The following is a 25,815-nucleotide window of genomic DNA, read 5'->3' on the forward strand; positions in this document are numbered from 1 at the left end:
TTTAAGGGAGCGTGGGCAAGCCGGCGGCGCGGACGCCGCACCGCCAGGGACCGTCTGCCAAGTGCGCGGCGCGGGAGGCGGAGCCGCGCGGCCCCCGGGGTCAGCTGACCCAGAGCACGAGCTGAACCCAGAAGGCGACCCCGGCGGCGGGTGTCTGTGAGGAGGTGAGACGGGCCCGGGGCTGGCGGCGAGCACCCCTGGGGCTGCCCTGCTGCCCCACAGCGGCCCGTGCGAGGTCCCGGGCTCCCGCGCCTTGCTGGGACGGGGAGGCCCCGGGGCGGGATTGGGTGGCCCGTGTCCCCGCTGCTCCCCACCCACCTCGAGGGCGCTCGGCTGGGCTCCTGGGGCCGGCCGTGCCGCAGGGCTTAGGGTCCCGGCCGACGAGCCCCTGCTTTGCAATGGCCCTGTTTTCTGCGGGCCCTGCGAGACGAGGGGCCTCCCGGGCGCAGCCGGCCCCCGGGGCCGCCCTGTCATTATCCCAGCCGCCTGGCGGCCCACACGGCCTGAGTCACCACCGCCTGGGCGTCGGGTGGCCTCTGAGCCGGGCGCAGGGACGCGGGTCGCCCTGCACGCGTCGCCGCGTTAGGGCAGCCGTCCCAGCGTCTGGGGGAGGACCCGCGGGCTTGGAGGGGGAGCTTCGGAACGCTCGGTGCAAGCTGCCGTAGGCAGGGGGACCTGCGGGGTCCTCGGCGGGAGTGGGCTGACAGCCGGGCTTGGCCTGGGCTGGGCACCCCTTTAATCCCCTGGCGGGCAACTTCAGACAGTTTAAGAGATGGGCCCCTGCATCCATCCCTACCCCTCACCTTTCCGAATTGGAACTCGGACCCTGCCCAGACCCTGCCCCCCACTTCCAGACGGTGAGACACCTGGCAGGCTCACCCCACAGGGCTTTCTGCTCCACCCTAAGCCGCCCAAGCTCATGTCCTCTCTTCTGCCCCCTCCTCCCCGCCTGCCGCCCTCTCCCTTCCTCCTTCCTCCCTGCTTTCTCTTCCCTGTCACTCCTCGACCCTGAACGGGCAGTTTTGGAATGCCCCTGGGCCTTGCCTTAGGAAATTTGGACTTGAACCTGTAGACTCAGGGGGCACTTGTCTCCCTTAGCCGGGGTCTGGGAGAGGAGGCTGGACGAGGCAGGAGATGCTGCATAAACCCACAGTCCCCACACCACAGGCAGGAACACGGACCCTGAATTCTGAGCAGGTGCCTCCAAAGGGGACCCCATGGCATCCCACGCAGTGGACACACAGCTCTGCTGTGCTCCTGGACAGCGCTGTTGGCTCAGGAGGGGATGGGGGGACCATGTCTGGCTTCCCCAGGGATGGGCGCGTTGAGTGGGCTGTGCCTCCATGCACCCTGCGCTCTAAGCTGCACCTAGGTCTGTCCAGGTCAGAGGCCTGTGTGGCGGCTCCTTAACATCCACCTGCTCTCCTCCCTGGCCTGCAGAGGAGAACGAGAGAGACCCAGGCCCCCAGGCTGGCCGGAAGGGGGCGGCTCAAATTCTGGACGCCTGAGAACAATCACAGCCAGCCTGTACTGGCTCGGGCACACCAGCCTGTGCTGTCAGGCACCTGCTGGGAGCTGTTTGCATGAAGTTTAGTCAGCATGGCCACCTTGCGAGTCAGTGTGGCTTCACCAGCAGGTGCAGGCAGAGGTCTCCACTTGTCCACAGCTGTTTAGGCTCCTCTGTAAAATGGCCACGTACGTTGAGTGGCTGGGAGGCTGTAAGGGTGGCAAGTTTATATGGCTTTGCGATCAAGTGTGCTGTCCCCACTGTGCTGGGTGGGGTAGTGAACAGGGCAGACCATGGACGGGGTGCCCTTGCTTTCAGTGTGAGGGGATCTGTCCCCGCATGGGTCACCGTGGGCCTGAGGCTCTGGTTTCCAGAGCAAAGCAATCTGCCTTGGTCCTTGCCCTGCCTGCTGCTGCTTCCTGCTCCCTGTGAGCCCTGGGCATGGCTGAATGAGCAGCCCAGGCTGTGCCCCAAACGGGAGCTAAGGAGCCTGGCTAGAGCACCCCCCCGCCTGGCGAGGAAGCCCCTGTCAGTCTGGCGAGAAAAGGGGAAACCCGCCTTTCTCTCCGCGAGAAGCCGGGCAGTCTTCCTTCCACACTCCCAGGAGATGTGTGTGCCTGCGTCTTCGGGACTGTGCCCAGGGTCGGAGTCCTTTGCTTCCAAGCTCTGGCAGATGTCTTCTGCTCCAGGCTCAGGGTCTTCACCCAGTTGGGGCGGAGGTCATGGCACCTTGCTGAGGGACTGTCACCCACAGAGGTGGTTCTAGCCAGGCCCCACTTTCTGTCCCTTCTCTAGCGTTGTCACATAGGCAGTGTCTACTGTACTCTTGTTCAGGGTACCCAGCCACCAAGTGATGCTGCTGAGAGCCGTTCCAGCTTTGTTGAGAAGGAGATGGCTGGGGCCCTCAGGGGCCCCTTGCAGCATCACATATGCCGTATGGTCTCCTGGGAGGATGTAGACTCAAGCATCCTGCGTTTGAATCAGCTGCAGGTGCATCCCTGCACCGACAGGACTAATGTGTGGGCAGCCCTTTATTTGAAACACAGAATGATAGATGGGGCCACTGCAGTGGTACCGCAGCCTGATCTGCCTGTGGCACAGGCATCCCTTATAGGCACCAGTTCAAGTCCCAGTTGCTCCACTTCTGATCCAGCTCCCTGCTTTATAACCTGGGAAAGCAGCAGAAGATGGCCCAAGTCTTGGGCCCCTGCACCCATGCGGGAGACCTGGAAGAAGCTCCTGGCTTCAGATCAGCTCAGTTCTGGCTGTTGTGGCCATTGGGAGAGTGAACAAGCAGGTGGAAGATCTGTCTCTCTAACTCTGCCTTTCAAAGAGATAAATCTTTAAGGAGGGAGTGATCTCTTCCATCCCCTGGTTCACTTCCCAAATGGCCAGGCTGGGCTGGGAGCCTGGAAGTCTGTCCTGATGTCCTACATGGGTAGCAGGGGTCCAAGTGCCTGGGCCATCTTCCAGTGCCTTCCCAGCTGTGTTTATTAACAGGGATCTGAATCAGGAGCAGAGCATGTGGGACTCAAACACCAGCACTCTGATGTGGAATGCTGCTTTTGCAAGCAGTGGCTTAATGTGCTGTGCTGCAATACCAGACCGCTGCAGCCCTGCTTTGCCTGAGATTCTGTCCTTGACAGGCCTGGCCTCCTCAGAATGGCACAAGTCATCTGCAGCAAGCAGTCCAAGTGTGCACTTGCCCTAGCACCCAGGTCCACACTCTGATCTCAGTAACCCGGACAGTGGCAGGGAGGGGAGGGAGGCAGTGTTGTTGCTGTCCACTGGACAGATGAGAGAGCCGAGACACGGCAAGGCCAGTTGTGGCACCAGCGAGTGGTAAAGCTGGGGGTTGAAGGCACCTGCTCTGGCTGCAGATCCCGCTCCCCTGCACAAGCGTCAGGCTGGTATATGCTGTTTTCCTCCGTATTCTTTAAAGCTGCCTGCAGCTGCATGGGCTGGCACAGCCCTCAGTGTCGGGGGCTGCAGCAGGGCCTGAGCCAAGTCACCCAAGCCTGAAGGCCTCCTCTCTGTGTCTCCTCAGAGTCCCCTGTGCCACTCACCCTCCTGGGCTGGGAGCTCCCAGGCCACCGCCATGGTCTGGAGGAAGCTGAGCCCAAGCAACTTCTCCAGCTGCCCCAACGGCTCCCGCCAGTGGATCTGGGATGTGTTTGGTGAGTGTGCCTACGACGGCTGGGATGAGGCCAGCGTGGGCCTGGGTTTGATCTCCATCCTCTGCTTCTCGGCTTCCACCTTCCCGTGAGTAGAGCTGGGCAGGGCTGGGGCGGGCAGGGTGGCGGGGAGCTCCAGGCATGGCTGAGAGGTGTTTCCGCCCTGTGCCGAGCCACACTGGGCTACGAAAGCTGGTTGCACTGTGTGGCACTCTGCACCTGCTTGTGCACCTGCCTCACCTCCTGGCTTTCCCCCCTCATTTAATGACATAGATGAAGTTGCTATCCCTATTTCACAGGTAAGGGAACTGAAACCCAGAGAGCTTCAGTAACACGCTGTAGGTTGCACAGCTAATAAAAGATGTGGGCACCAGCCATGGCCCACGGCCCCCAGGCTCGGATTGCGTGGCAGTGGAGACGGAAACAATGGGTGCAGCCTGCTGTGGCCGCTGCTGTGATTAGCAAACAAGGAAACAAACACACTGCGTAACATCACAAAGCGGCCACACTTGGCTCTGCCCACACTCTAGTTCCCGCCTGAGCACGTCACTTGGCTGCTGTGTGCTATCAGTTTTCTCATCTATAAAATGGGATACGATTGTTCCCCACCTCAGGAACTACTGTGAGGCTGGCACAGGGGCGTGTGTGTAAAGTGCCTAACTCAGGGCCTCTGCACCTGTGCACCCGTGGTCTGAAAGCTGTCGGCAGTTCTGTGTGCAGGCTGTGGGACCAAAACATTGTCGTCACCCCCAAGGGAAGCCTGCGCCCCACAGCACCCGGCCCTCATTGCCCCCTCAGCCTCGTGTCCAGTGCTTGATGCCCCATCTCATGATCACGTCCGTGGACTCAGTGTGTGACGGGGACAGCCCGGCCTTTTCTGACTCGCTGCTTCGGCTTAACATAATATCTTCACGCTCTGTCTGTGCTGTGGTGTCTTCCGGCTCTCCTGTCCTTTTGGGGGTTGCATGCTATTCCCTCTACCCATCATCTCCTGAGGACCATCTGGCAGTTTTCACTCTGCACCTGTGAGACGCCAGGCTGCTGCGCACACTCAGGGACGAGGTGCGGGGGGCCCTGTGCGTCTGAGCGCATCCCTGGGACTGGATTCGCTGCATCACAGGACAACTGTGTCTCATCTTTGGAGGATTTGCCAGATTCTAAAAGCGGCCACACCCATGCACATTGCCACCAGCAGTATGTGTCCCAGGTCCTCCACCATGCTTGTTCCGCCATCCCCCTGGGTGTGGCGTCTGCATGGTTTTGCTTCTCATTTTCCTGCCAGGTGGTGAAGCTAGGCAGCTCCTTGTGTGCAAATTGGCCACCTGTCTTCTTTGGATCTCCTGTCTGCTTTTACTTATTTTAAAAAAATATGTTTTTAGTTACTTGGTCTGTAGTTAGAAGGGGAGAGATTTTCCAAGCACTGGTTCACTGTCTAAATGGCGAGGACAAAGCCAGGAGTCAGGAACTTCATCAGGTCTCCCACTTGGGTGCAGGGGTACAGGCACTCGGGCCATCCTCCACTGCTTTCCCAGGTGCATTAGCTGTTAGCTGGATGGGAAGCAGAGCTGCTGCACTGCGAGGGGTGCTCGGCTGTGGGATGTCAGCACTGCTTAGTGTGCTGTGCCATACTGCTGGCTCACCTACTCCTAAAAATTTATTGATTTTATTGGGAAGGCTGAGAGAGAGAGAGAGAGAGAGAGAGAGAGAGTTTTCACCTACTGATTTACTTCCCGAATGCCTACAACACCTGGGCTGAGCCAGGCTGAAACCAGGAACCTAGACCTCAGTCGGCAAGCAGGGTTTCCCACACACATGGCAGGAACTCAAAAACATTGAGCTGCCACCTGTGGCCTCTCGGGGTATGCATTAGCAGGAAGCGGGCATCCGGAGTGGAGCCAGGCACTGAATCCCGACACCTTGAGATGGGATGTGGGGGTCCCAAGTGGGGTCTTAGCCTCTGCACCGGATGCCCATGCTCTTTCCATTTCTCCATTACATCCCTTAAAGTGCACACATTTCTAGGTTTGGTGATGTCTAATTTGTTGGATTTGATTGCGTTCTTCTGCATGTGGATATCCTGTGGGCCCTGGGGGAGGTCATGCTGGAGGGGGAAGGGAAGAGGGCAGACTCACCCACCTCACAGGGCTGGGCGAGTGCTGGAGGCCAAGGGACAGAGAGCTGGCTGGGGCGTTCCCTGCCTGCCAGAGGCCGGGGAGGACGCACACGCCTTCACTCTGCTCCCGGGGCTGGGCCCCTCCTGGGTGGGAGCAAGTCACTTTGCTGTGGGTTGCAGAGAGAGGGCACTGGAGTTAGGGCCTGGCGATGTGGGCCTGCCCTCAGGAAGCTTGAGTCCAGGGTGGGTGACTGGGGTGGGGAAGGTCACGAAGGAGGAAGGAGATTCTGCCCTGGGGAGGAACTGGTGCTTCCTGAAACAAGCTGGAGAGGAGGTGCCTCCACCTGCCCCGCCTACCCCGCCTACCAGGAAGAGCAAGCAGCTGTGCAGCCTGGGGGTGTCTGACTGTGATTTAGAAAGACTGAGGGGGAGGTAGACTCTGGGAAAACTGGGCTGGGAGAGAAGTGGGCGTGGGGACACTGCGGAGGGAGCAGGGCCAGGCTCCAGTGTTCTGTGTATGGTTTGGGTGGTCGGTGGGATAAGGTGCTATTTAGTTTATGTCTACTTTTTTATTTTTTAAGATTTATTTATTTACCTAATTGACAGGCTGAAGGAGAGAAAAAGAGAAGTCTTCCTTCTGCTGGTTTACTCCCCTAATGGCTGCAATGGCAGGAGCTGGGCCAGGCTGAAGCTAGGAGCCTGGAACTTTATCCTGGTTTCCCACATAGGTGCAGGGACCCATAGGACCTGGGCCATCCTCTGCTGCTTTCCCAGGCCATCAGCAGGAAGCTGGATCAGAAGTGAGGCAGCTGGGACTCAAACTGGTGCTCTAAGGGATACTGGTGCTGGAGGTAGCAGTTCTACCTACTATCCCATGGTACCAGATCCTCTATCTGTTTTAAAAACAAAACAAAACATTTATTTGAGAGACAGGAGGAGAGAGGTGTTGTCTGCTGGTTTGTGGTCCAAGAATGCCAGGCCTTCCTTGGGTCTGCTGTCTTGTCCTTCCTTCCACACCCCCACCCCAGCCATGGAGGAAAGAAGCCAGGGACACTGTGACGTGGCACAGAGCTTGGGCTGAGTCCAAGCCCCACGATGCCGTATAAACCCGGAGAACCCAGCAGGCACTGGAACCCAAGGGATAAGGCACAGCCATGGAACACTGGGCTGAGGGTTAGAAGGGATTCCCCTGGGGCCGGGGCTGTGGTTAAGCCACTGCCTGCATCCTATACCGCAGTGCTGTTCTGCTTCTGATCTGGCTCCCTGCTAATGCACCTGGGAAGGCCAGCTGGGTCCTGCGCCCCCCATGGGGGACCTGGATGCATACTCCACTGCTCTTCCACAGCCAGTTCATCAAGGCCTGCAAGACCGGCAACATGGACCAGGCCCTGTCCCTGTGGTTCCTCCTGGGCTGGATCGGCGGGGACTCCTGCAACCTCATCGGCTCTTTCCTCGCCAACCAGCTACCTCTGCAGGTGCGCTGGTCCCCAGGCGGGGAAGTGGGATTGGGCTGCCCAGCAGGGCCTGGCAGAGGTGCTGGATGCTTGCCAGCCAAGGCCTTGCATCTCGTGAGGTCCCCATGCTGCAGAGGGGGGCTTCTGCCTGCCATGTGTGCTGTGCAACAACAGCACATCAAGGCACGAGACCCCCGAGGCACCAAGACCTTGAGTAGGTGTTCAAGGTGTCAGCTCTGGGAGAAAAAAGGAAGCATTGTCCCCTTGGGCAGGCAGGGCTGGCACTCATAGGCACAGAAGTGCTGTGTGCACAAGGGGACTGCCAGGGGTCTACTCCCGGGCAGGCTGGCACCAGGTCTGGGGGGCTCACAGGGTGGGATGATCTCCTCTTCTCGAATCAGGGGTGACTGGGTCAGAGTCAGTAGCTGGGGTGCGGCCAAGTCCCATGCCGGGGTGACCAGTGCCGGGCCTGCTCCTCCTGCAGACATACACAGCCGTGTATTACGTCTCGGCGGACCTGGTGATGCTGACTCTGTACTTCTATTACAAGTTCAAGAACCGTTCCCCTGGGTGTGAGTAACGCTGGTCCTGCGCCGTGGGCTGGGGGCGTGAGCCAAGGCCCTCCAGGGTTCAGAAGGGGCAGTAGACACGGTTGGCTTGGCCAAGGCCTCTGCAGAGGCCTCCAAGGGGGGCCTGGGCTGCTCTGGTCTTGCTGCCTTGGGTGACCCCTGCTGACCAACCTCGCTGCTTTCCCTGTCCAACTCTGGGAGAGGGCTTCTCCTTTGTTTAAAGGTTTATATGTTCATTTTAAAGGCACAGTTACAGAGATGGAGGGAGAGAGAGAGCGGCTGTCACCCATCTACTGGTTTATTCCTCCAAATGGCTGCAACAGCCTGGGTTGGGTCAGCTCAAGCCAGGAGCCAGGAGCCAGGAGCCAGGAGCTTCTCTGGGGCTGCCACATGCATGCAGGGGCCCAAAGCCTCAGGCCCTCTCCCACTGCCTTTCCCAGGCGCAGTAACAGGGAGCTGTTTCGGAAGTGGAGCAGCTGGGATGTGAGCTGGTACCCATATGGGATGCTGGCATCACGGGCAGCAGTGCCTGCTATCCTGCAAAGCCAGCCTCACGAGGGGGAGTTCTTCTGCCCCTTCTGCAGTGGAGGCATTGATGCCCAGAGAGGCTAGCTCACTGATGGGAGGTCACACGGCACTGAGGGGCAGGGCCAGAGCTCCCACCCCAAGCTGCCTGCTGCCACTCGCACCCCTAACGTGGCTCCCACTGCCCTGTTCAGTGTCCACCCCCATCAATTCTGTGCTCCTGTTGGTCGCGGGGGCGGTGTGTGCTGTGCCGTTGCTGAGCAGTGCTGGGCCAGTGGCTGCCCCAACGGGGAGCTTCCAGGGACGGACACTCCTGTCTGTGGAGCCACACATTAGGGTGAGGTTGTTGGTGGTGGTAGGATGGGGTAGGGGTCGGCTCATCCCCAAGACCCTCCCTGGTATGGCCTCTTGGGATTCAAGTGGGCTGGAGACTCACCCTCGTTGCCCCCCAGCCCTTCACCCAGCAGGAGGTCATCGGCTTTGTGATTGGCTCCATCTCCAGCGTGCTCTACCTGCTGTCTCGGCTGCCCCAGATCCGCACCAACGTGAGCTGAGGCTGGGGACAGGAGGGGCTGGGAGCAGATGGGAATCTGTCCAGAAAGTCTGGGACCACCCTTGGCCTGGGCTTGAGCAGCTGACTCCAACCCTCTGAGCCTCTATTTGTGCCTCTGGCATGTGGCCCTGGTGATGCCCGCCCCAAGGGGTCCAAGGGAAGATGGGCAGAGGTCAGTAGGAAGAGTCCACAGTTGAGCAGTGAGATGGGAGGATACCAGGGGTGGGAGGCAGGCAGATGCAGAGAGTCCTTGGGAGGGCAGGAAAGTGGGCACAGCTGCACATGTAGACCTGGGTGGGCCCTGGGCAAGAGAATCTGAGTGAGAAGGTGGGCCCAGGCACATAGACAGCTGGGTCCCGAGGATACACGGTGGGCACATGGGAGGCAGGTGGCACATGGAGCATCCAGAGTGATGCCTCCCACTGCCTCCCCGCTCCCCCAGTTCCTGCGGAAATCCACCCAGGGCATCTCCTACTCTCTCTTTGCCTTGGTGATGCTGGGCAACACGCTGTATGGGCTGAGCGTACTGCTCAAGAATCCTGACATGGGTGAGAGCGAGGGCAGCTATCTGCTGCACCACCTGCCCTGGCTCGTGGGCAGCCTCGGGGTGCTGCTGCTCGACACCGTGGTATCCTTCCTGGTCTGTGGGGTGGGCGGGGCTGGGCAGCTTTGCTGGGCATTCCTTTACTTCGCCTCCCTGCTCCCTGCCATGCATGCATCCATCCCTCCTCCTCTTCCTCCCATCCCTCCTGTGTGCCAGCCACCCAGCCAGGCCCTGGCTCTACTGTGAGCCAGAACAGTGGAGCCCTCCCTCATCTGCAGAAGGCCCTGGCCCTGGGGGGTGGGGGAAGCAGAGTGGGCGCAGGGAATGACCCACTCCCCTCACTGCAGTAGCCACACGTGCTGCAGGGCCTTTTTCCAGAGTGGAGGGTGGTTCCAGATGTTTAACTCAGCCTGAAGCTGATGTTAGGCCAAGGCAAGGATACCCTGTTGTTTGCGGGCTGCGGGGGAAGCCCAGGCTGTTAACAGAAGGAAGCAAAGACTCTAGGCCAGGGGTGCAGCAAGGCTGCCTGAGGGAGACGGGGCACTGTGTAGGATTGGCCAGGGCTGGTCATCAGAGGGCGTAGCAGGAGCAAAGGGGCCCTTTCCCACAAGGGAAGAGGAGGGCAGCTCTGGAGGGCTCACCCGTGTCCTCCCCAGCGGTGTTTCTAACCCTGCCTGCCAGCTTCGGCCTTAACCTGGACCCTCAGATCTCGGTCCAGTTCCTGGTGTACAGGAACCGCGCAGTCCCCACCGCCTGCACCACCGCCGAGCGGGAGCCCTTGCTCTCTAGCTGACCAGTTCCAGGCTGAGACAAGGATGACCGAGACCTCCACGAGCCACACCCACAAAGGGAGAGGTGTGGGTGCTGCTGCGGCCCCAGTGGCTCTGCCCAGCCTCCTCTGGGGACTGGGTGGACTTCTAGGAGTGAGGGAGCCCCCGGGCCCTGCCAACCTGCTCCCCACAACACACTTCCCAGGAGCCAGTGTCGCTGTCCGTCATGCCCACCTACCTCACTGTGCCTGGGTACCCTGGAGGCCCTGGCAGCTGCCCAGTGACCTGAGCCCACATGGTCTGCGGGGCCTCCTGGCCAGGCTGCTGCTCTCATTCCTCCCCCTGGGTGCCTGGGGCAGCATGGGCCGGGCCCCCAGAGCAAGCCAAGTGAAGAGCACATTCTACCAAGGCCGGAGGCTCTGCAGTATGTGTCCCTGGGCCCCGCCAGTGGCAGGCTGCAGCCGGGTCGGGGGACGCAGCAGCGGGAATAGCGTGAGGCGGGAGCACAGGGTGGTGGAGGGTGGCTCTTGGTCCTGCCCCTAAGCTTCGTGGTGTCCCTGGCCTCTGTGGTGCTGGTCCTAGAGTCGGTGCAATGGGATGACAGCACTGCCACTTCCGACGTCCAGTGAGAGGGAGCATCCGGCTTGGGGCTACTCCAGGGCACAGAATCACTTGGTCTGGCCCTGCCACGGCAGCCACAGGTGGAGGCTGAAATTCAATAAATCTACAGCAGGCTCATTTTTAAGTTGCTGATTTTGCACTGCCTGCAGGTGATGCTAGATTCAAATAGCCCTCAGCAGAAGAAAGCTTCCCCAGCCCTTAGTGAGGGTCACATACAGTAGTGAGGTTAACGGAGCTGAGCCCCTAGGTTGGCATCATTGGTTTTGCAGTTGGAGGCAAGCAGGGGAGGCCTTCCTGGAGGAGGTGGCAGGCCAGCAGGATGAGTGGGGAAGATGGGTAGGGGTTAAGATGGCATGGCACAGACAAGAGGAAGGGGAGGTGCAGAGGTGGGCAGGGCTTAGCCTGGGCCCCAACAGGCTACGTGCCTTAGAGACACAGAGGGGGTGGTCACTCAGAGACTCCTGGGGGCAGCAGGAGCCTGCCCAGAGCAGGCTCTGGTCCTAGCCACCTGCCTGCTCGGCCTGGCCAGGCAAGGGTGTGCTGCAGAGTGTTGGCCCACTCTGCTGCTGGTTACGCCAGGTTCCCATGTGCTGACAAGCCACAAGGGCAGGCTGTGAGGGGCGCACAGGAGGAAGAGGGGAGCCAGGGATGGGTGCAGGGAAAATGGCTCTCAGAGCACCTTCAGGGGTGTGGCTGAGGCCTCCAGCCGCTGCTCAGCCCTTGTCTCAGGGCTGGGGGGTGGAAGTGGGATCTTGCCAGCTGGGCTAGCAGAACCCAGCGTGAGCCCAGAGGCTCAAGGGTCAGGCAGCGGAAGGGCCTTGGTGCACCCATGGGGGCCCTCCCCCGAGGCTGCCTCCCCTGCTGCTCATGGGACCAAGGATGCCTTCTACCCCACCCCACTCTTCTGTGCTACCTCCCTGGGCTCCCTTCTTCTTGGGGTGCTCCAGGGGCCCTGCCAGCCCCTAGGCCTCAGAGGGGGCTGGGCAGTGGCCAGACCATGGCTCCCTACATGCTGTCTTAATCTTACATCAAAAAAAGCAGCAGTGACGGCTCCTGAAGAGGATTCCAGAAGGCAGAATGAAGCCAGGCTTGGCACACAGCAGTCAAAACTTCCAGCATGACAGGGTGCCCAGAGCCAGGCCCAGCCTCACCCAACCTCCTATAGTCACCCAGGGCCAAAAGCACCAGAGGGCAGAGTCTCCCACGCCAGGCTCCCACCACAGGCTCTGCACTGCACGAAGGTGGGGGGCTTGCCTCAGCCGGGAGGCAGCAGCCAGCACCCACAGGGTGACCTGGAACTGGGGGCTGCAGCGAGGGCTGGGTCCCGGGCAGCACCAGGACCTTCAGGCCGGGCATTCGTGTGGAGGGAGAAAAGACAGGCCTGAGGCAGGAGTGGGGACCCCTGCGGCCCACCACACACCCAGCTGGTGAGGCTTCAGGTGGTCCTAAGCTTTTCTGAGGGTGAGGTGAGAGGGGGTCTCTAAGGCTCCTCCACGCGGCGGCCTAGGAGGCAGTACCAGTCTAGAAGGGGAGGCAGGCGAGAAAAACACAGCAAAGCCAATGCTAACTGCATCCCAGTTTCTTTTTATTTAATTTTTTTGTTCTTTTTTTTCTTTTTTTTTTTTTAAGTATGGAGGCTCAAGTATAAGATGTAGATATTTTTTGTTAAGCTTTACAAAAAAACAAAATAAAACAAAAAACTCCTGTTGCATTCCGTAAAAATTGACAGAAAAGCACCTGGCCAGAACAGCAGCCCCGCCCCGCCCCGGGGCCGTGGTCTCCAGGGGACAGGGCCGAGCCTGTGCAGGACAGCCTGTGCAGGACAGCGGAGGCCACCGCCCCTCCTCCCGCCCCGGCCGTGGGCCACTCCCAACCAGCGGAGCGGGCCCTCCAGGTTTCCTTCTGTCTCTCACACACCACAGTTACTTCATAAAATTTTTGTTTTACATTTTTTACACCAATGTAACAAAAAAGGTGGACGGGGAGGGCTGGCGGGCCGTGTAGATGCCTGTGAGAGCGGGAGGCGGGCAGGGGAGGAAGACGCAGGCCCAGGCGGGCGCAAACACCGAGGGTCCGACAGCGACACGGTGGGAAGCAGGCCTCGGAGCCGGAGCAGGGCGCTTACTGGGCTTTATTCTCGGGGAGATGGCGCTGTGCTGTTGATGGTGCGAGGTGGGGCGGGACCTGTCGGGGAGGGAGGGGCGGGGACAGGGAGCAGAAACAAGTTTTCTAGGAAAGGAACCTAAAGAGTGCGCGGCGTGTCCGGTTAGCGGAGCAGGCTTTAACTCTGCTGCTTCCTCTTCAAAGCCTCCACCAGGTCGTTCTTAAGCGCTTCTTGTTTTGATTTGTCTGCAAAGGTCTGCACAGACCTGCGGGGCGGAGAAGGCACCATCAGTGGGCTGCGTGGGAGGTGCTGTGGAGGGGACAGTCCTGGGCCCCGTGTCCCCCACCCCCCATCAGCCCGGGGACCCACAGCCCTCTGATCAGCTGCAGAGGTGAGATTCCAAGTGAGCTCAAGGGACAGTGTCCTGGGCTGATTCTGACCACAGCAGCCAGTGGCACCCAAGATCTGCTTCCAGGCAGCTCTCTGGGTCTCTGGCAGGGGACTCAGGCCAGGGGCTAAGAGGGAGGGACCCCCTGAGGACCCCTGCTGCCCAGAGGAGGCTCACTTCTATGTCCTGCAAGCACGGGGTGGTAGGGCAACATATGGACACCACTGGCAAATGTTCCAGGACCAAGAGTCTATGCAAGCCAGCCCCTGAGTGCCAGCAGTGATGTGGCCAGCACTGGCAGCCCAGGAAGCCCCTCGGGCTTGTTGGGGTCAGGGTGGGGGACAACGTTAATGTGACTGGGAACACTCCAACAGGCACACACAGCTAACACACGTGGGTGCTGCACACTTGGCCAGCTGCTTCCCGCATGTGTGTCCCAGGGGAAGGGGCCACATTACAGCCTACAGATGAGCACCTGGACCCTGGCAGGTCCCTGTCACTTGTCCTCAGCATGCTGCCTAACCAGCACGAAGTTAGCAATTCACCCCCAGCTTTCTAACAGCCTAGAAGTTGGAGGAAGAGGGGAGGAGCTTGCCGAGAGCAATGCAGGGGCCGGGACACTCAGCGAGGGCCTCAGCTAGCAGGCGAACAGCAAACACAGAAAGGAAAGGAAGACGACAGAGAACACTGCCTGCCACACGCACAGGGGCCTGGCAGGGGCACCCAGACTGAACCTGGCAGGGGCACCCAGACTGAACCTGGCAGGGGCACCCAGACTGAACCTGGGGGAAGCTGTGGAGGGAGACATGGACAAGTTCAGAGCCACGTGCAGAGGCAGAGGCACCTGCTGGTGACACATGCTGCCTTCCCGCTGTGTGACCCAGACAGGGTAGTATGGCAGCCCCATTGTCCCCTGTGCCCAGCCTCATGCTGGGGAGCTGTCACAGTTGGGGACTGATGTGATGGACAGAGCAGCAGCCTCTGGCCCGGCATAACTGGCTTTCCCAGGAGACAGGGACCCCAGTAGCAGCATGCCACGCCTGGGCTATGTCCAGCCAACTCCACCCCGCAGGACAAAGCTCTGCATCAGAACCAGGTTAGAGACAGAGTTAAACTTGGAAGGCCGTGAGGAGCAGGGGTCCCTTGAGTTTATGGGGCAGACAGGCGCCCCGCTGGCCCTGGCTTTCTGCGCTGCATGTGGTGGGGGGTACTGTGATGACAACAAACAGCGCCATTCTTGCCTGAGCAGCCGCTCTGGCCATTGCCCTAAGTGCCCCCACCGGGCCCTTTTTGGGCCAGGTGCGGAGGCCTCGGGAGCCCTCAGGAGCCCTGCTGCCCTCTCCTGAGAAAAGTGGATTGCTTTTCTACATCTGTGTGTAATCACAAACTCTGGTCAAGGTCCTAGGCCATTACCAAGGGAAATCAGCCAGTTCCCCATCCATCAGGAAGGAGGGGAGGGATGCTGTCCCAGGCACCCCAGCCACTCTGGCAGCAGCTGGTCCCGAGGGGCATCACTGAGCCACCCCTGCACTCATCCTGAGCCTCGGAGAGTACGGTGCCCCCTTCCAAGTCAGCTGCCCCTCCCCAAGTCCCCAAGTCACCACCGGGGACTGGCTGCTGGGAAGGCCCGAGGGACTCCCCTGAGGCATGTGGGGATTGGGGAGCAGAGGGCAGGGCCCAGGCCTGGCTCTGGGCCTTCAGGGCAGGTGCACACAGGCAGCCTCTGCTGGACATGTCAGTCCTCGGCAACGGCTCTTCCAGGCACCAAGTCAGGCCCGGACAACCCTGTCCCTTGTCCAGTGCACACCACACATCACACACGTGAACACACGTGTCTGTTAGGTCGGCCGAGACGTGTTATGCGGCCGCTCAGCAGCCGACAGCGCACAGGGGTTAGTGAAGGTTTAACCGGGCGCACAGACAGCCGGAGGGCGGGTCTCGGCAGGTTGGTGAGTGTTGTTTAGTGGGAGGCTTTCATGCCCATCAGGCAGGGTACCTGGATCGGTTCAATTATCAGGCTGGATGTAGATCTGGCGCTGGGTCAGCACTTGGGAAAGCTCCCTCTGCAACTGCTTAAACTTTTGGTTGTCAGGGATAGCATCAATAGATCTACAGAGAGCAGTCGGAGGTGAGGAGCAGGAAGAATGCGGGCACAGGCGCCTGGAGACCGAGGGCCCAGGGCAGGGGACTGTGTGGGGCGACCCCCTGCTGAGGTCCCAGCTGGTAGGGAGCATACTCCAGCGTCACTAGTACCCCTGTGGAGGCCCAGTGCCCAGCCTCTGCTGGGAAAACTGGTGGGTGTGGTGGGAGAGGCCTGGGCCCTGAGGAGTATGGGGGGCTCTGCCACTGCACTCCCTGGGTTCTTACCGCACCGAGGCCAGAGAGAGGAAGCAAAGGGACCCAGCACAGGCTGCCCCAGGCGGGGCAGGAAGTCAGGGCGAGCACAGCTGGGTAACTGCCTGCAACCTGGCTCCCAGACCCACCCACCAGGTGGACATCCCCGTGGCTGTTCAACCTGTCTGTGGGACCTTTGGACCGGACCAGGGGCTGGCCACACACACACAACATTCACCTCAGACCTTGGCCTCTTGCCTTGCCCTGGCACCACCAGCCTCCCAGGCCAGTGGGGCTGGGGAGTGTGGACACTCTGGGCTCAGGGGATACCGCACTCTTCTGACTTGGGGGCCAGTCTCAGCCCAGGCCACCATGCACCCCAAGTGCTTTCCAACCTCAGCCCCTTCTACGACCCGGCGGCCACGCTGCCAACTGCTGCAGGTCCCCACGCGCGCTCACGGGAGCGTTACCTCAGCCCGTTGACAATGTCCTTTGTTTTTCCAAAGTAGATCTCATTCAGCGTACTCCGGATTTTATTCTCCATGTCCTGGGAAGGAGGTCAGTCAGTGGCGGTGGGGCCTGGCCAGCCAAAGCCAACCCAACCCAATGCACTGCTTCTTATGACAGCTGTGCTCCAAGCGCTCGACTGTCCCCGGGTATGGTGGCCGGGTCTGAGCCACAGCACTGGCTCTCAGCCTTCCTTCCAGCTCCACCAACAGCGGGGGTAACCCCAAGAGCCCCGCCCCACACACTGGAACTGTGCTAGAGTCAAGGAGTGGAGCAGAGAAGCAGCAACTGTGTGGCACACCGCTTCCAGGAAGCCCCCCAAGCTGTGCCCACACAGGGCCCACTCACCTCCACCAGGCGCCCAATATTGGCTATGTGTGGGGAGCAGTCACTCACGGTCTCATCCTTCTCCATCTGCAAAGACAGAACACTCCTGCACGTCAGAGCCAGCCAGGGCTCCTGGGCACGGTGGTGCAACAACCGCCACCTCCACCAACAAGCCGATGGTGCCCACTGGCAGCACTGTGACAACTTCAATGTCAGGTTCTAAACAGCCCTGCCTGCTGGAGCCCCAGCCCCAATTCCAGGGGAGTGGGTTTCACTATTGTCCTGACAGCAGGAAGGGCGGAAAGGGACAGGGACAGGGCCTGTGAACGACAGAGGCAGCCTCTGGGGTGGAGAACTGCCCAAGGGCACACAGACTGAGAGATCCGCCCAAGGTCACCCAGAGGCAGAACCAAGGTCAAACTCCAGAGACCTCAGAGCCTGTATCTCTGGGGGTGGGAGAATTAAGAGGGCTGAGGTGAGCTGAGCTTCTAACACCAGCTTGGTCAAGCTCAGTAATCACAGTGCAGGGTCTTGCGGGGAGAGGCAGAGAGGGAGGGAGACCACTGCTGGCTGCAGGCTGAGCATGTGTGCCCACTCCTGCCCCCACTTGAATCAATGGAAGTGTACACCAGTCACCGAGAAGCAAATGGCAGGAACAGCAGCGGCAGGACAGGCCGATGTGTGGTGGGGGGGTGTTCAGAGGCTAGGAACGGGCTGCCAAGGTGCCAACCATCACCTGTCCTCATCTGGCCAGGGAAGGAAGACCCGAGCCAGCCAGGAGGCACCTGTGGACTCACTGGGCGAGTAGAGCTAGGTGAGAAGTCCAGCATGGTCAATAGCTCAGCCTTCAGGGCTGAGCAAGCCCAGCTGCCAATCAGTAGGTCCTGGAACATGATGGTGCGCAGACACAAGGACATTAGAGGGCGACAGTGGCCAGCCTGAAATGAAACACCTAGGCCATCACTTGTGGCAGCGCTCAAAAATCACCTGTTAGCGAGGTCACAGGGACCAGTGGGGCCCACTGGGGCACTCTTACTTCCCATTGCAACAGGGACACTGGGTTGACAACAGACAACTATGCAGTGGGGGTCCCGGACTGTGCCAGGACATCAGCCCTTGCAGCTGCAGCTCAGGCAGGGAAGGCCCAGGGGCCTCGTCGTGCCATCGTCCAGCAGTTCCTGATGCTAGTAAGGGTGCCAGGGGAGGCTGAGAGAGCTGTCAGCATCCTGTGGCCAGCGGCAGGCACTGAGATGCACAGATCACCCAGAAGGGGGGGGCGCTCAGATGCACCCCCAGCACCACAGCAGCTCCCAAGCCATCTGACTGTCTTGGCCTCAGCCAAGCTTACAGGTGAGTTGTCAGTGCAGCCCTGGCAGACCCCAGCACCCCTGCTCTTCCTCTTCCCCAGGCCTGTGACACCCAGCGGGTGTGATGCACAGCAGGCCCTTAGTTCACTCAGACGTTAACCTCACCAAGTGCAAGACGGGGAACGACTGACTGGCAGTTCCTGTGCAAGGTCTAGGGGGTTCTGGATCATTTCACGAGGCAGGAGTTGTGGCTGTGTTGGCAGCTTCTGTGCGACTGCAGCATGCCTGTACTCAGCCATTCTTTGTGCCCTGGGCAGGGGTGGCACTCCACAGGGCGCTAGCCTCACGCAGGGCTCCACCTGGCTTGGCCAGTTAAGCTGGAGATCACCCACTTCAAGCGTCTGAGCGCCTTGATGGGGAGAAGGCGAAGAACTGGGTGCTCCAGCAGGATGGATGGGGCCCTGCAGGCCATTATCCTGCAGACGGACACCGCAGGTGGCAGGGCACCATGCCCAAAATACGACCAGAGGGGCCCAGCTAACAGAGAGGGGTGGTGACCGCAGCCTTGCACAGTCTGAGCCTCAGCAGCTCGAGGCATTTGGGCAGGCAAGACTGGGCAAGATGGAGAGGCCATGGGCGGCCGCAGTGACCGGCTTCTCTGCCCTCCACCCCTTGGCAAGTGATCCCGAGGAGTCTCAATCCTGGGAGACCCCTAAAGGTCCCCACAAAACAGCAGTGGTGACAATGCCCATGAACATCAAAGTGACAACCACTCCCTTTTCCATTCCAAGCCTGTTACCGCCACCACCCCAGTAGATGGTGGAGCTTGCTGGAACTTCTCAGTAAACCTCACTGCTAAGACAAAGGTCAGCACGTGTGACGATGGGGTGTGTCTGTGCGCTCCATCCACCATTCTTTAAAGTTTTGTTTTTTTTCATTTCTACCCCGAAAGGATCTTTCAGCACAGATGTTATGGTGGGTTTCAGGGAAGGGAAGCTGGCACACAGCTGGGCCAGGGTCTGGACCAGGAGGCCCCTCTACTTATTTTCCTACTAGTACACCTAACCAGGCAAGCCTGTGCAGCCCACACATACCTGGGGGGGGGGGCGTCTGTCTTTGGGGCCCAAACTCTAGAGTGAGGGGCACAGCTCCATGTCAGTTTTCCCTCTCAACAACTCTAGTCACCGGCCAAATGGCCCAAACCGAACTGCTCCGGAAGCTAGGGGGCCTCCCACAACCATGCCCCAGGGACCCTTGGTCCTCACATCCACAAGGAAGGGGTGGGGCCACCCCTGACGAACATACACCCAAGGGCCCAGCCTGGCTGCAGGAGGCATGCCCAGCAGCGACCTACTGTTAGGCTCTGCTATGGACTCAGCTGCTCTAGGACCACTGGGTGCCCACTGCTGGGGGCAGGAGACAGCAGGGTCGCTAGACGGGCCTGAGCTTCCCACTCAACAAAACACTGCAAATATTTAGACTCTAAGGAAGCAGTAAACATCTGGAGAACATTCCTCATACGGGAAGCCTTGTCTCTCTTCAGATTTCCAGCCCGCTTGTGCCCAGCCGGGTGCCAGCACACAGAGAAGCGGTCTCTCGGTGGCACTTCCTTCCCAGTGCGCGAGGCCTTGCTGCACAGCCTTCCTGCCAGGGCTCCGGGAGCAGCTCACCACAGGCCCCTCCTGCCTGCCCACTCCTGAGCCCCCACCAGGCCTGCAGGCTGGCCGGGCCCACAAAGAAGATGCCTAAGACACAACGGTTTTCCCTCCTGCAGCAGCGCACGTGAGCTGGGGAGGCGGCGACGAGGCCAGGCATGTGCAGAAAAGCCTCAGATTGGGCCCCACCAGGACTGCATGAGGACCAAGCTCCAGCAAGAGGCTCTGGGGCCATCATGACCACGTGCACACCTCCAGAACCCTCCTGTCCCGGGCACCTCTCAATCTTATCATCCGCCTCAGGCCAGCACCTGCCTCCCACTGACCCACTCTTTGCCCTCAGGCCCCCCGGCAGCCACAGACTTCAGCCAGTGTCCCGGGCCAGCCGGCAGGGCTGCCTTCAGAAAACGCACAGCAGGTAAGCCCTGCTCACCACCTCCAGGAGCCAACGGCAGCCACAGGAGAGACGCAGAGGTGCCACTTAGCACCCTGCGCCCAGGGCAGCTGCTGGGGACAGTGCTTGGGCAGCCGTGGGCTCCATTTCCCTCTGAAGTGCAGCACCTGCTGAGCGTCAGGCATGAGAGACAGGCTAAGACCAAAAAGGCAGTGTGGCAGAAAGCAGGGGGCTTTTGGGGGGAGACAAACCTAGGATCAAAACGTAGCTTTGCCTCTCACTGAACTCAGGAAGCGGAGCTCTGCCTCTGGCTAACCTGCCTCCTCACTGCTGAGTGTGTCCACTCCCCGCTGCCCACCACCCAGGAGTGCTCCACCTGCCAGAACCTCCTGATCCCCATCCAAGGCCCAGCCTGGGACACACAGCCCCCTGCTCAGAACGTGCACGTCCCCATCCCTGTAGCAGGTGACTTACGCTGGAGGCGGGCCCAGCCCCCACGCACCTCACATGGGTTACACGATGGCCATCAGTGCAAGGATAAAACCAAGTTCCCCTGGTAAAGCCCCCAAGAACCCAGGTGAGGCAAGCAGGGCTGAGGGGCCCGCAGGGTATGCTGAGGACAGCCACTCCTCAGGCCTGAGTTTGCCTTGGCAGCAGCCGCTATGCTCAGCAGCCGGAACCAAGCCCTGGCCCTGGGCTGACAGCTCTGATTTAAACTATTAGGAAGGCCAAGGATTAAATATTTGTCCTGGTCACTGTGGAGCGGGTGGAGCTATAAACAGCACAGAGCAGTAAGTGAAGCAGGAAGCAGGCTCCGGAAACAGAGTGAGAACTTTCCACCCTCTCCCAGGTGGCGGGAGTTGGGGAAGGGAGGGGAATCCGGGGCAGAGCTGGCTGCCCCTCCCCAGTCACCAGCCCCCAGGAGATAAGAGCCCTCCGCCTCCTCTCCGAGAGGACCGGCTCCATCCTGTGAAGCTCAGGGCCAGAGGCCAGGCAAGGAGGGCCAGGGGCCAGGCAAGGAGGGCCAGAGGCCAGGCAAGGAGGGCCAGGGGCCCGGGCAGCCTTGGCCGGTGTGACCCGGTGTGGGGAGTGGAGGCTTCGTGCCTCCGGGATGCTGGGCCCAGAACTCTGTCTGCATGGCTACTTCTCAAATGCATGCAGATGAGGCTTGGATCAATGGAACACAAACCTGTTTCAAAGAGGTACTAAACGGATCCTTTCTGCTCTGGGGTATTTTTTCTATCAGCTGCAACTAAAAGTACAATTATCTTACTGAAAAAAAGTTATGCTGGTAAAAGGAATTCTTGTGCTGGAAAGCAGGCATGAGTGAAACAGGAGGAGACAGCTCTACCTCCGGACATAGAGGCCACGGCACCGCTGCCAATATGGTGGCTGTGGGTGGTGAAGCATGCCTCCTTTGCAGGCCTGGTGGGCTCGGCCTGGGCCTCCGCGCCCCCAGGTGGCCAGCTGCCCTGCCTTGGCACAGGTGAAGGCCCTCACTCGAGATGAAGGAGCTTGCCAAGGGTATTAACACCGGTGCTAAAGCTTTGAGGAGTATCAAAAGCGGATGTCAGGAGAAGTCTGAGGGGCCAGCTTGCACATGGCTGGGATCTCTGCGTGTCTAACAAGCTCCCGGGCCAAGGGAGCGCAGTCCCAGGAGTGAGGCAGCCCAGCCACACCCGCTACGGCAAGACACAGGCTGGGAGATGGCAGGTGTCTACTGCTACGCCCCGCTCGTGGGCAGATGCAGAGCTGGCCTACACAGCAGGTGGGATGGTGTGTACCCCGAGCGGCCACCTCCCACGGGCACAGGCGGCCAGTTGTGAACGGAGACACTACCTGTCTCGTCAGGCTGCCCCCGAGGTTCATGGTACCCGAGCCGGATTTGTTGGTCTGCAGCCACAGCATCACCGTGGAGGTTAACTTGTAGTGGGCTGTGCGACCACTGGATTTCTCCTAGGGGGAAAGCATGAGAGAGATCACAATCCGGGTGCAACAAGCTGAGGGGAGCTCCAGGTCTCCCCTGAGGTCAGCAGCATTCGAAACGTCCCTCCCACTGTCGCAGACACTGGGGTGGCCCTGTGGCACGGTGACCAGGACGGGCCCTGGGATGCCCACCCCTTGTAACCGGAGGGCCTTGAGCTAGATGGCACCTTGGCTCTGCTTCTGAATCCACCGCCCCCGGCAGGTAGCAAGTGACGCCTCTAATGGCTGCGTCCCTGACCCCCACGTGGGAGCCCTGTGTGGAGTCCCAGTTCCTGGCTCTGACCAGTCCAGCCCAGGCTGCTGTAAACACGGAGACAGACAGCAGCTGGAAGACTACCTTGGTCTCTCACTTGAGAGAAAAGAGACAGAAGCAGACAGAGATACTCCTCCAAATATTTTCATTATTTTCACTTTATTTGAAAAGTAGAAAGATGGAGTGGGTGAGATCTATTCCTCAGGGCACCAGGCCCAAGCCAGAAGCTGGGAATTTACTCTGGGTTTCTCACGTTGGTGTCAAGGACTTAAAAACTTGAGCTATCACCTGCTGCCTCCCAGGGTGTGCACCAGCAGAGCTAGGACTGGCACCCCGTGCTCCCTGGCACCCTTGCTTCCTGCGTCCTATGCATGCAACCTAAGTTCTGTGCCAGACGCCCATTCTCCAAGTGGTTTTGAAAGGACTGGATCCGTAATGAGGTATCTTTAAGTATCTGGGACCTTGTAAGCAAAGAGTCCTGATTTATCTGAATCCAATGGCTTTGGGGAACTTAGAAGAATTAACAGGGGTTTTTATCAGTGACTGCCCTCCTATCCCATTAAGAGGGACTTTGCTGCCACACTGTACCCAGAGCCCGCTGCCAGCTCCCGCGGGGCTGTACCTGCACTTCCACCACATGGATGGAATCCCAGCAGCCTTTGATCTTCTTGGATCCGTCTCCAGCCTTCTTTATGAGGATCACTCCGGCAAAGCCGTGATCCAGATCCCAGAGGTAGACAGACGAGACACCGCCTTCAAAGTACCTGCAGGAAACAGGGCCCCGTGCCCCTGAGAGGTGCAGCCAGGGACAGAGAGCCAGTCCAGGCTGCCCCACAGCACCGAGTCACCTCTCCATCCACTACGAGCGACCCTTCCCACGCTGGCCCAGGGTGGACTCTGGCTATGTGTCTGTGGCCCCAGTGCAGGAGTGCTACAAGGGCTGCGTGCTCTTGGGTTCTGACATGCCTACCATCTTCTCAGGGCTCATACTCCAGTGCAGTGCCGGACCTCAGCAGGCAGCCAAGGCAGCCATGGCTGCTGGGTCAGTCGCCCTGCTCCGGCTCCCACAATCTGGGATGGGTAACTCTTTTCAGGACAAAGGGAAATGGCACAGCACCCAACTTCTCCAGAGCCAAAGGAAGGCTCTGAACCCTCACCACAAACCAAGGGCTGAGCCTAGAATGGGACTTCCTCTTCCCATCAGAATCAACAGGGAAAAATCCCCAATCAAGAACAAAATGGACAAGAAAAAGTAAAGAGCAGAGAATTAAGACTTGGTGGGATTCCAAGCGGCCCATCAGGATGCTGTGGGGAGGCTGTGGGGTGGTGGTCCTGGGTCTTCCCGCCTCTCGTGGTCAGCACAGTCTTCGGCGCAATGCCCAATGGCCTCTCTGACCCTCTCTCAGTCCCACAGCACCAACACCACTCTAGAACAGCCTGGAGCTCTCTCCTGCCAAGGGTCATCTGGGTGTTCGTAACATCATTTGCAGGCCACACAAAACTGTCCACCTCGACTGATGCTCAAAGTCTGTTTGTGGGATTTCCACGGCTTGCGGGCCGTGGACTGGGCACTTCCCACCTCTGTTCCAGAGGCTGCCACAAGAGCATCTACAGATGCACAGGACCTCGGACCCAGCCAGTGGGCAGGTCTGCCCCAGGGCCCACAGTGGGGTTCTGGCCCCAACTGTAGCATCCCACCCATAAGCTCTTGAGCATGTCCTTGTCTGCCCAGCAGGGGGTTGCTAAGTGCTGCTGGAGGGCCAGCTGGGTGAACGTGGGCATCAACAAAAAGGAGAAGTAAATCAACCATCAACAGGGAAGCAGACCCTGGACAAAGGACGGCTCTGCTCACCAGTCAAGTGGAAGGCTAAAACGCAGCAGGTGTCTGAACTGTGTCTCAAAAGAGCTGTTACGATGATACTCCCGGCCCCAGGGATGCCAAGGTAGGCACAGAGGCCCTCCGTGTCACAGATGCCACTTCTTATCCTCGGACTTGGCCTCCCACAACCAGATGCATCCAGGACAAAGACAATAACTGAATGCAACACATATGATCTTCCTGCCATCATTGCCTGAACAACGCAGCACAGAGGCGAACACGTCTTCTGCACCGTGTCAGGCCACGTCACCTTGAGACGGTTTACCGAGTCCCCTGCCAGATGTGTATAGGTTGTGAGCAAACACACTGCTCTTTTCAGGAAGGAACTTGAGCCCCTGCAGATTCTGGTGGCAGCCCATGTGTCCTGAGATCAAAGGTTGAGGGCGCCGTTTACCTTACGTAACACTACTTCAACTGTGGAAAGGCAGCACCTGCTAGATGCAAGCTGTAGCTACAGCATGATGAGACCAGGACTGTCGGGACCACGGTCACAACATGGGGGCCCCAGCTCCGGCACGTTCTGCCTCTAACCCATGCAGCGTTCAAGGGGGCTCACTCTTCAGGCTGCCGGTTGCCAGTCCTCCCCTGCAGGCCCACCAGTGCCCCCACGCGGCAGGCAGCAGGGAGAGCAGGCAACGCTGTGAGCATCTGCAGCTGCAGGTCTCAAGGGGCTGAGCTGGGCCACGTGTTGGTGAGACAACAGCAAGTGGGAAGTACCACCTGAATGAGGGGACAGACACACACGCAGGGCTCAGAGCACAGGGCATCCTTCATCTGCAGCAAACAGTGGGCACCAGGGACCGTACCTGCACGATGGCTACCGCTGTTCCAGCTCTCTCCTGAGGCTAGCCTTCCCCAGAGCAAGGCAAGGGAAGCAGTCAGGGCCTGTAGGGAGCTGGCACACAATAGCCACTTTGCCAGACTCCACGGGGCTGCGACGATCGGTCAGTTCCAGATGAGGGCCCCGCCGGCTTGTTCACTGGGGTGCTGGGGTCACAAGGTAACAAAGGAGCGGGCATGGGTGGCCCACGGAAGAGCTGCCAAGGCCTTCCCTGCCTGGGAGAGGCAGCCTGGCTCCTTCCCAGTCTGCTGGTAGAGCAAGTGCCCCACATCAAAAGAGTGAAAAACTTGAAAAACCACAGCTTTTCTTGTGCTGGAAAGGACAGGTTGGGGTGCCGCCTTTCCCTGGGCTATTCTGGAACAAAGGCTGGAGCTCACGTATTTTCTCCTGTGCCCCTGCGTTGCACCTGGGGGGGTCCCAGGGTCAGGCTGCCCTGGAGGCGAACTCAGAGGGGCCCGGGAAGCCTGGCAGCCCCTCTTGGGGAATGGCAGCTGGTGGCGCGCAGCACCCATGACCCAGGTGCTCACTCCCCCACATACCCCATCCTACTCACAGGAAAGCAAGGGAATGAAGTGAAACTGGCCGTTTCTGCTCCCCAGCCCCCGCCCCAGGTCTGACGCCTGCTCCAAGGGCTCCTTCCCGGCACCTTTGGCTTCCCCTCGGGCCACGTGGACCAGGTCTGAAGTTTCAAAATGCAAGAGACAAATGAGAAGAAACACAGACTCACTGCGTCCTCCCTGTGGACGGACTTTCCGGAAACCAAGGACCTATGAAAAACGAAACTTACAAGCCAGCAACGCCATCCATAACCTATCCTGCCACGGTGAACTTTTCCAAACTCCCTGTCCAGATGCTGTTTTATGTAACCTCGGGCACAGGCAGGCACCGGGTCACGCTGCACTCCTGGCACAGCACCTGAGAGCTCCTCTGTGCAGCCCCAATTTCCTCCACGGTTCGAAGCAACGGGGGCAGGCCTGCACTATGCAGCCCACTAATCCTCAGCCGCCCCG

The 25,815-nt window shown here is 59.6% G+C and overlaps 2 protein-coding genes across 5 annotated transcripts in view; one reads left to right on the forward strand and one right to left on the reverse strand.

Moving 5' to 3' along the window:
- The first annotated feature begins 60 nt into the window (after positions 1-60).
- SLC66A1 (solute carrier family 66 member 1) lies at positions 61-12,388 on the forward strand. 2 transcript variants are annotated; one of them, XM_040988009.1, is made up of 8 exons: positions 61-164; positions 3,555-3,769; positions 7,140-7,269; positions 7,733-7,820; positions 8,537-8,679; positions 8,795-8,887; positions 9,338-9,523; positions 10,146-12,388. In XM_040988009.1, exons 2-8 carry the CDS (start codon positions 3,606-3,608, stop codon positions 10,230-10,232), a joined length of 891 nt encoding a protein of 296 aa, XP_040843943.1. In that variant the 5' UTR covers positions 61-164; positions 3,555-3,605; the 3' UTR covers positions 10,233-12,388. The 2 variants fall into 2 exon arrangements, with proteins under 2 accessions (XP_040843943.1, XP_040843944.1); XM_040988010.1 differs by lacking the exon at positions 61-164 and having other exon boundaries at positions 3,612-3,684.
- A 6-nt stretch (positions 12,389-12,394) lies between these two features.
- The window catches only part of CAPZB (capping actin protein of muscle Z-line subunit beta), a 97,285-nt gene continuing 83,864 nt past the window's right edge, over positions 12,395-25,815 (reverse strand). For 2 of the 3 annotated variants that reach the window (XM_040988008.1, XM_040988006.1), the window contains exons 5-9: positions 22,708-22,849; positions 21,686-21,802; positions 16,512-16,577; positions 16,127-16,203; positions 12,395-13,199 (exon numbers count right to left, since the gene is read on the reverse strand). In XM_040988008.1, the coding sequence (XP_040843942.1) occupies positions 13,112-13,199; positions 16,127-16,203; positions 16,512-16,577; positions 21,686-21,802; positions 22,708-22,849 (490 nt within the window). In that variant the 3' untranslated portion in view covers positions 12,395-13,111. Of the gene's footprint in view, positions 13,200-14,127; positions 15,432-16,126; positions 16,204-16,511; positions 16,578-21,685; positions 21,803-22,707; positions 22,850-25,815 lie in introns of those variants that run through there. The other variant, XM_040988007.1, reaches the window with a different exon arrangement.

Source organism: Ochotona curzoniae, unplaced genomic scaffold, assembly GCF_017591425.1.
Source record: "Ochotona curzoniae isolate NIBS_2020 unplaced genomic scaffold, NIBS_Ocur_1.0 contig_4792, whole genome shotgun sequence".
Taxonomy (NCBI): Eukaryota; Metazoa; Chordata; class Mammalia; order Lagomorpha; family Ochotonidae; genus Ochotona; species Ochotona curzoniae.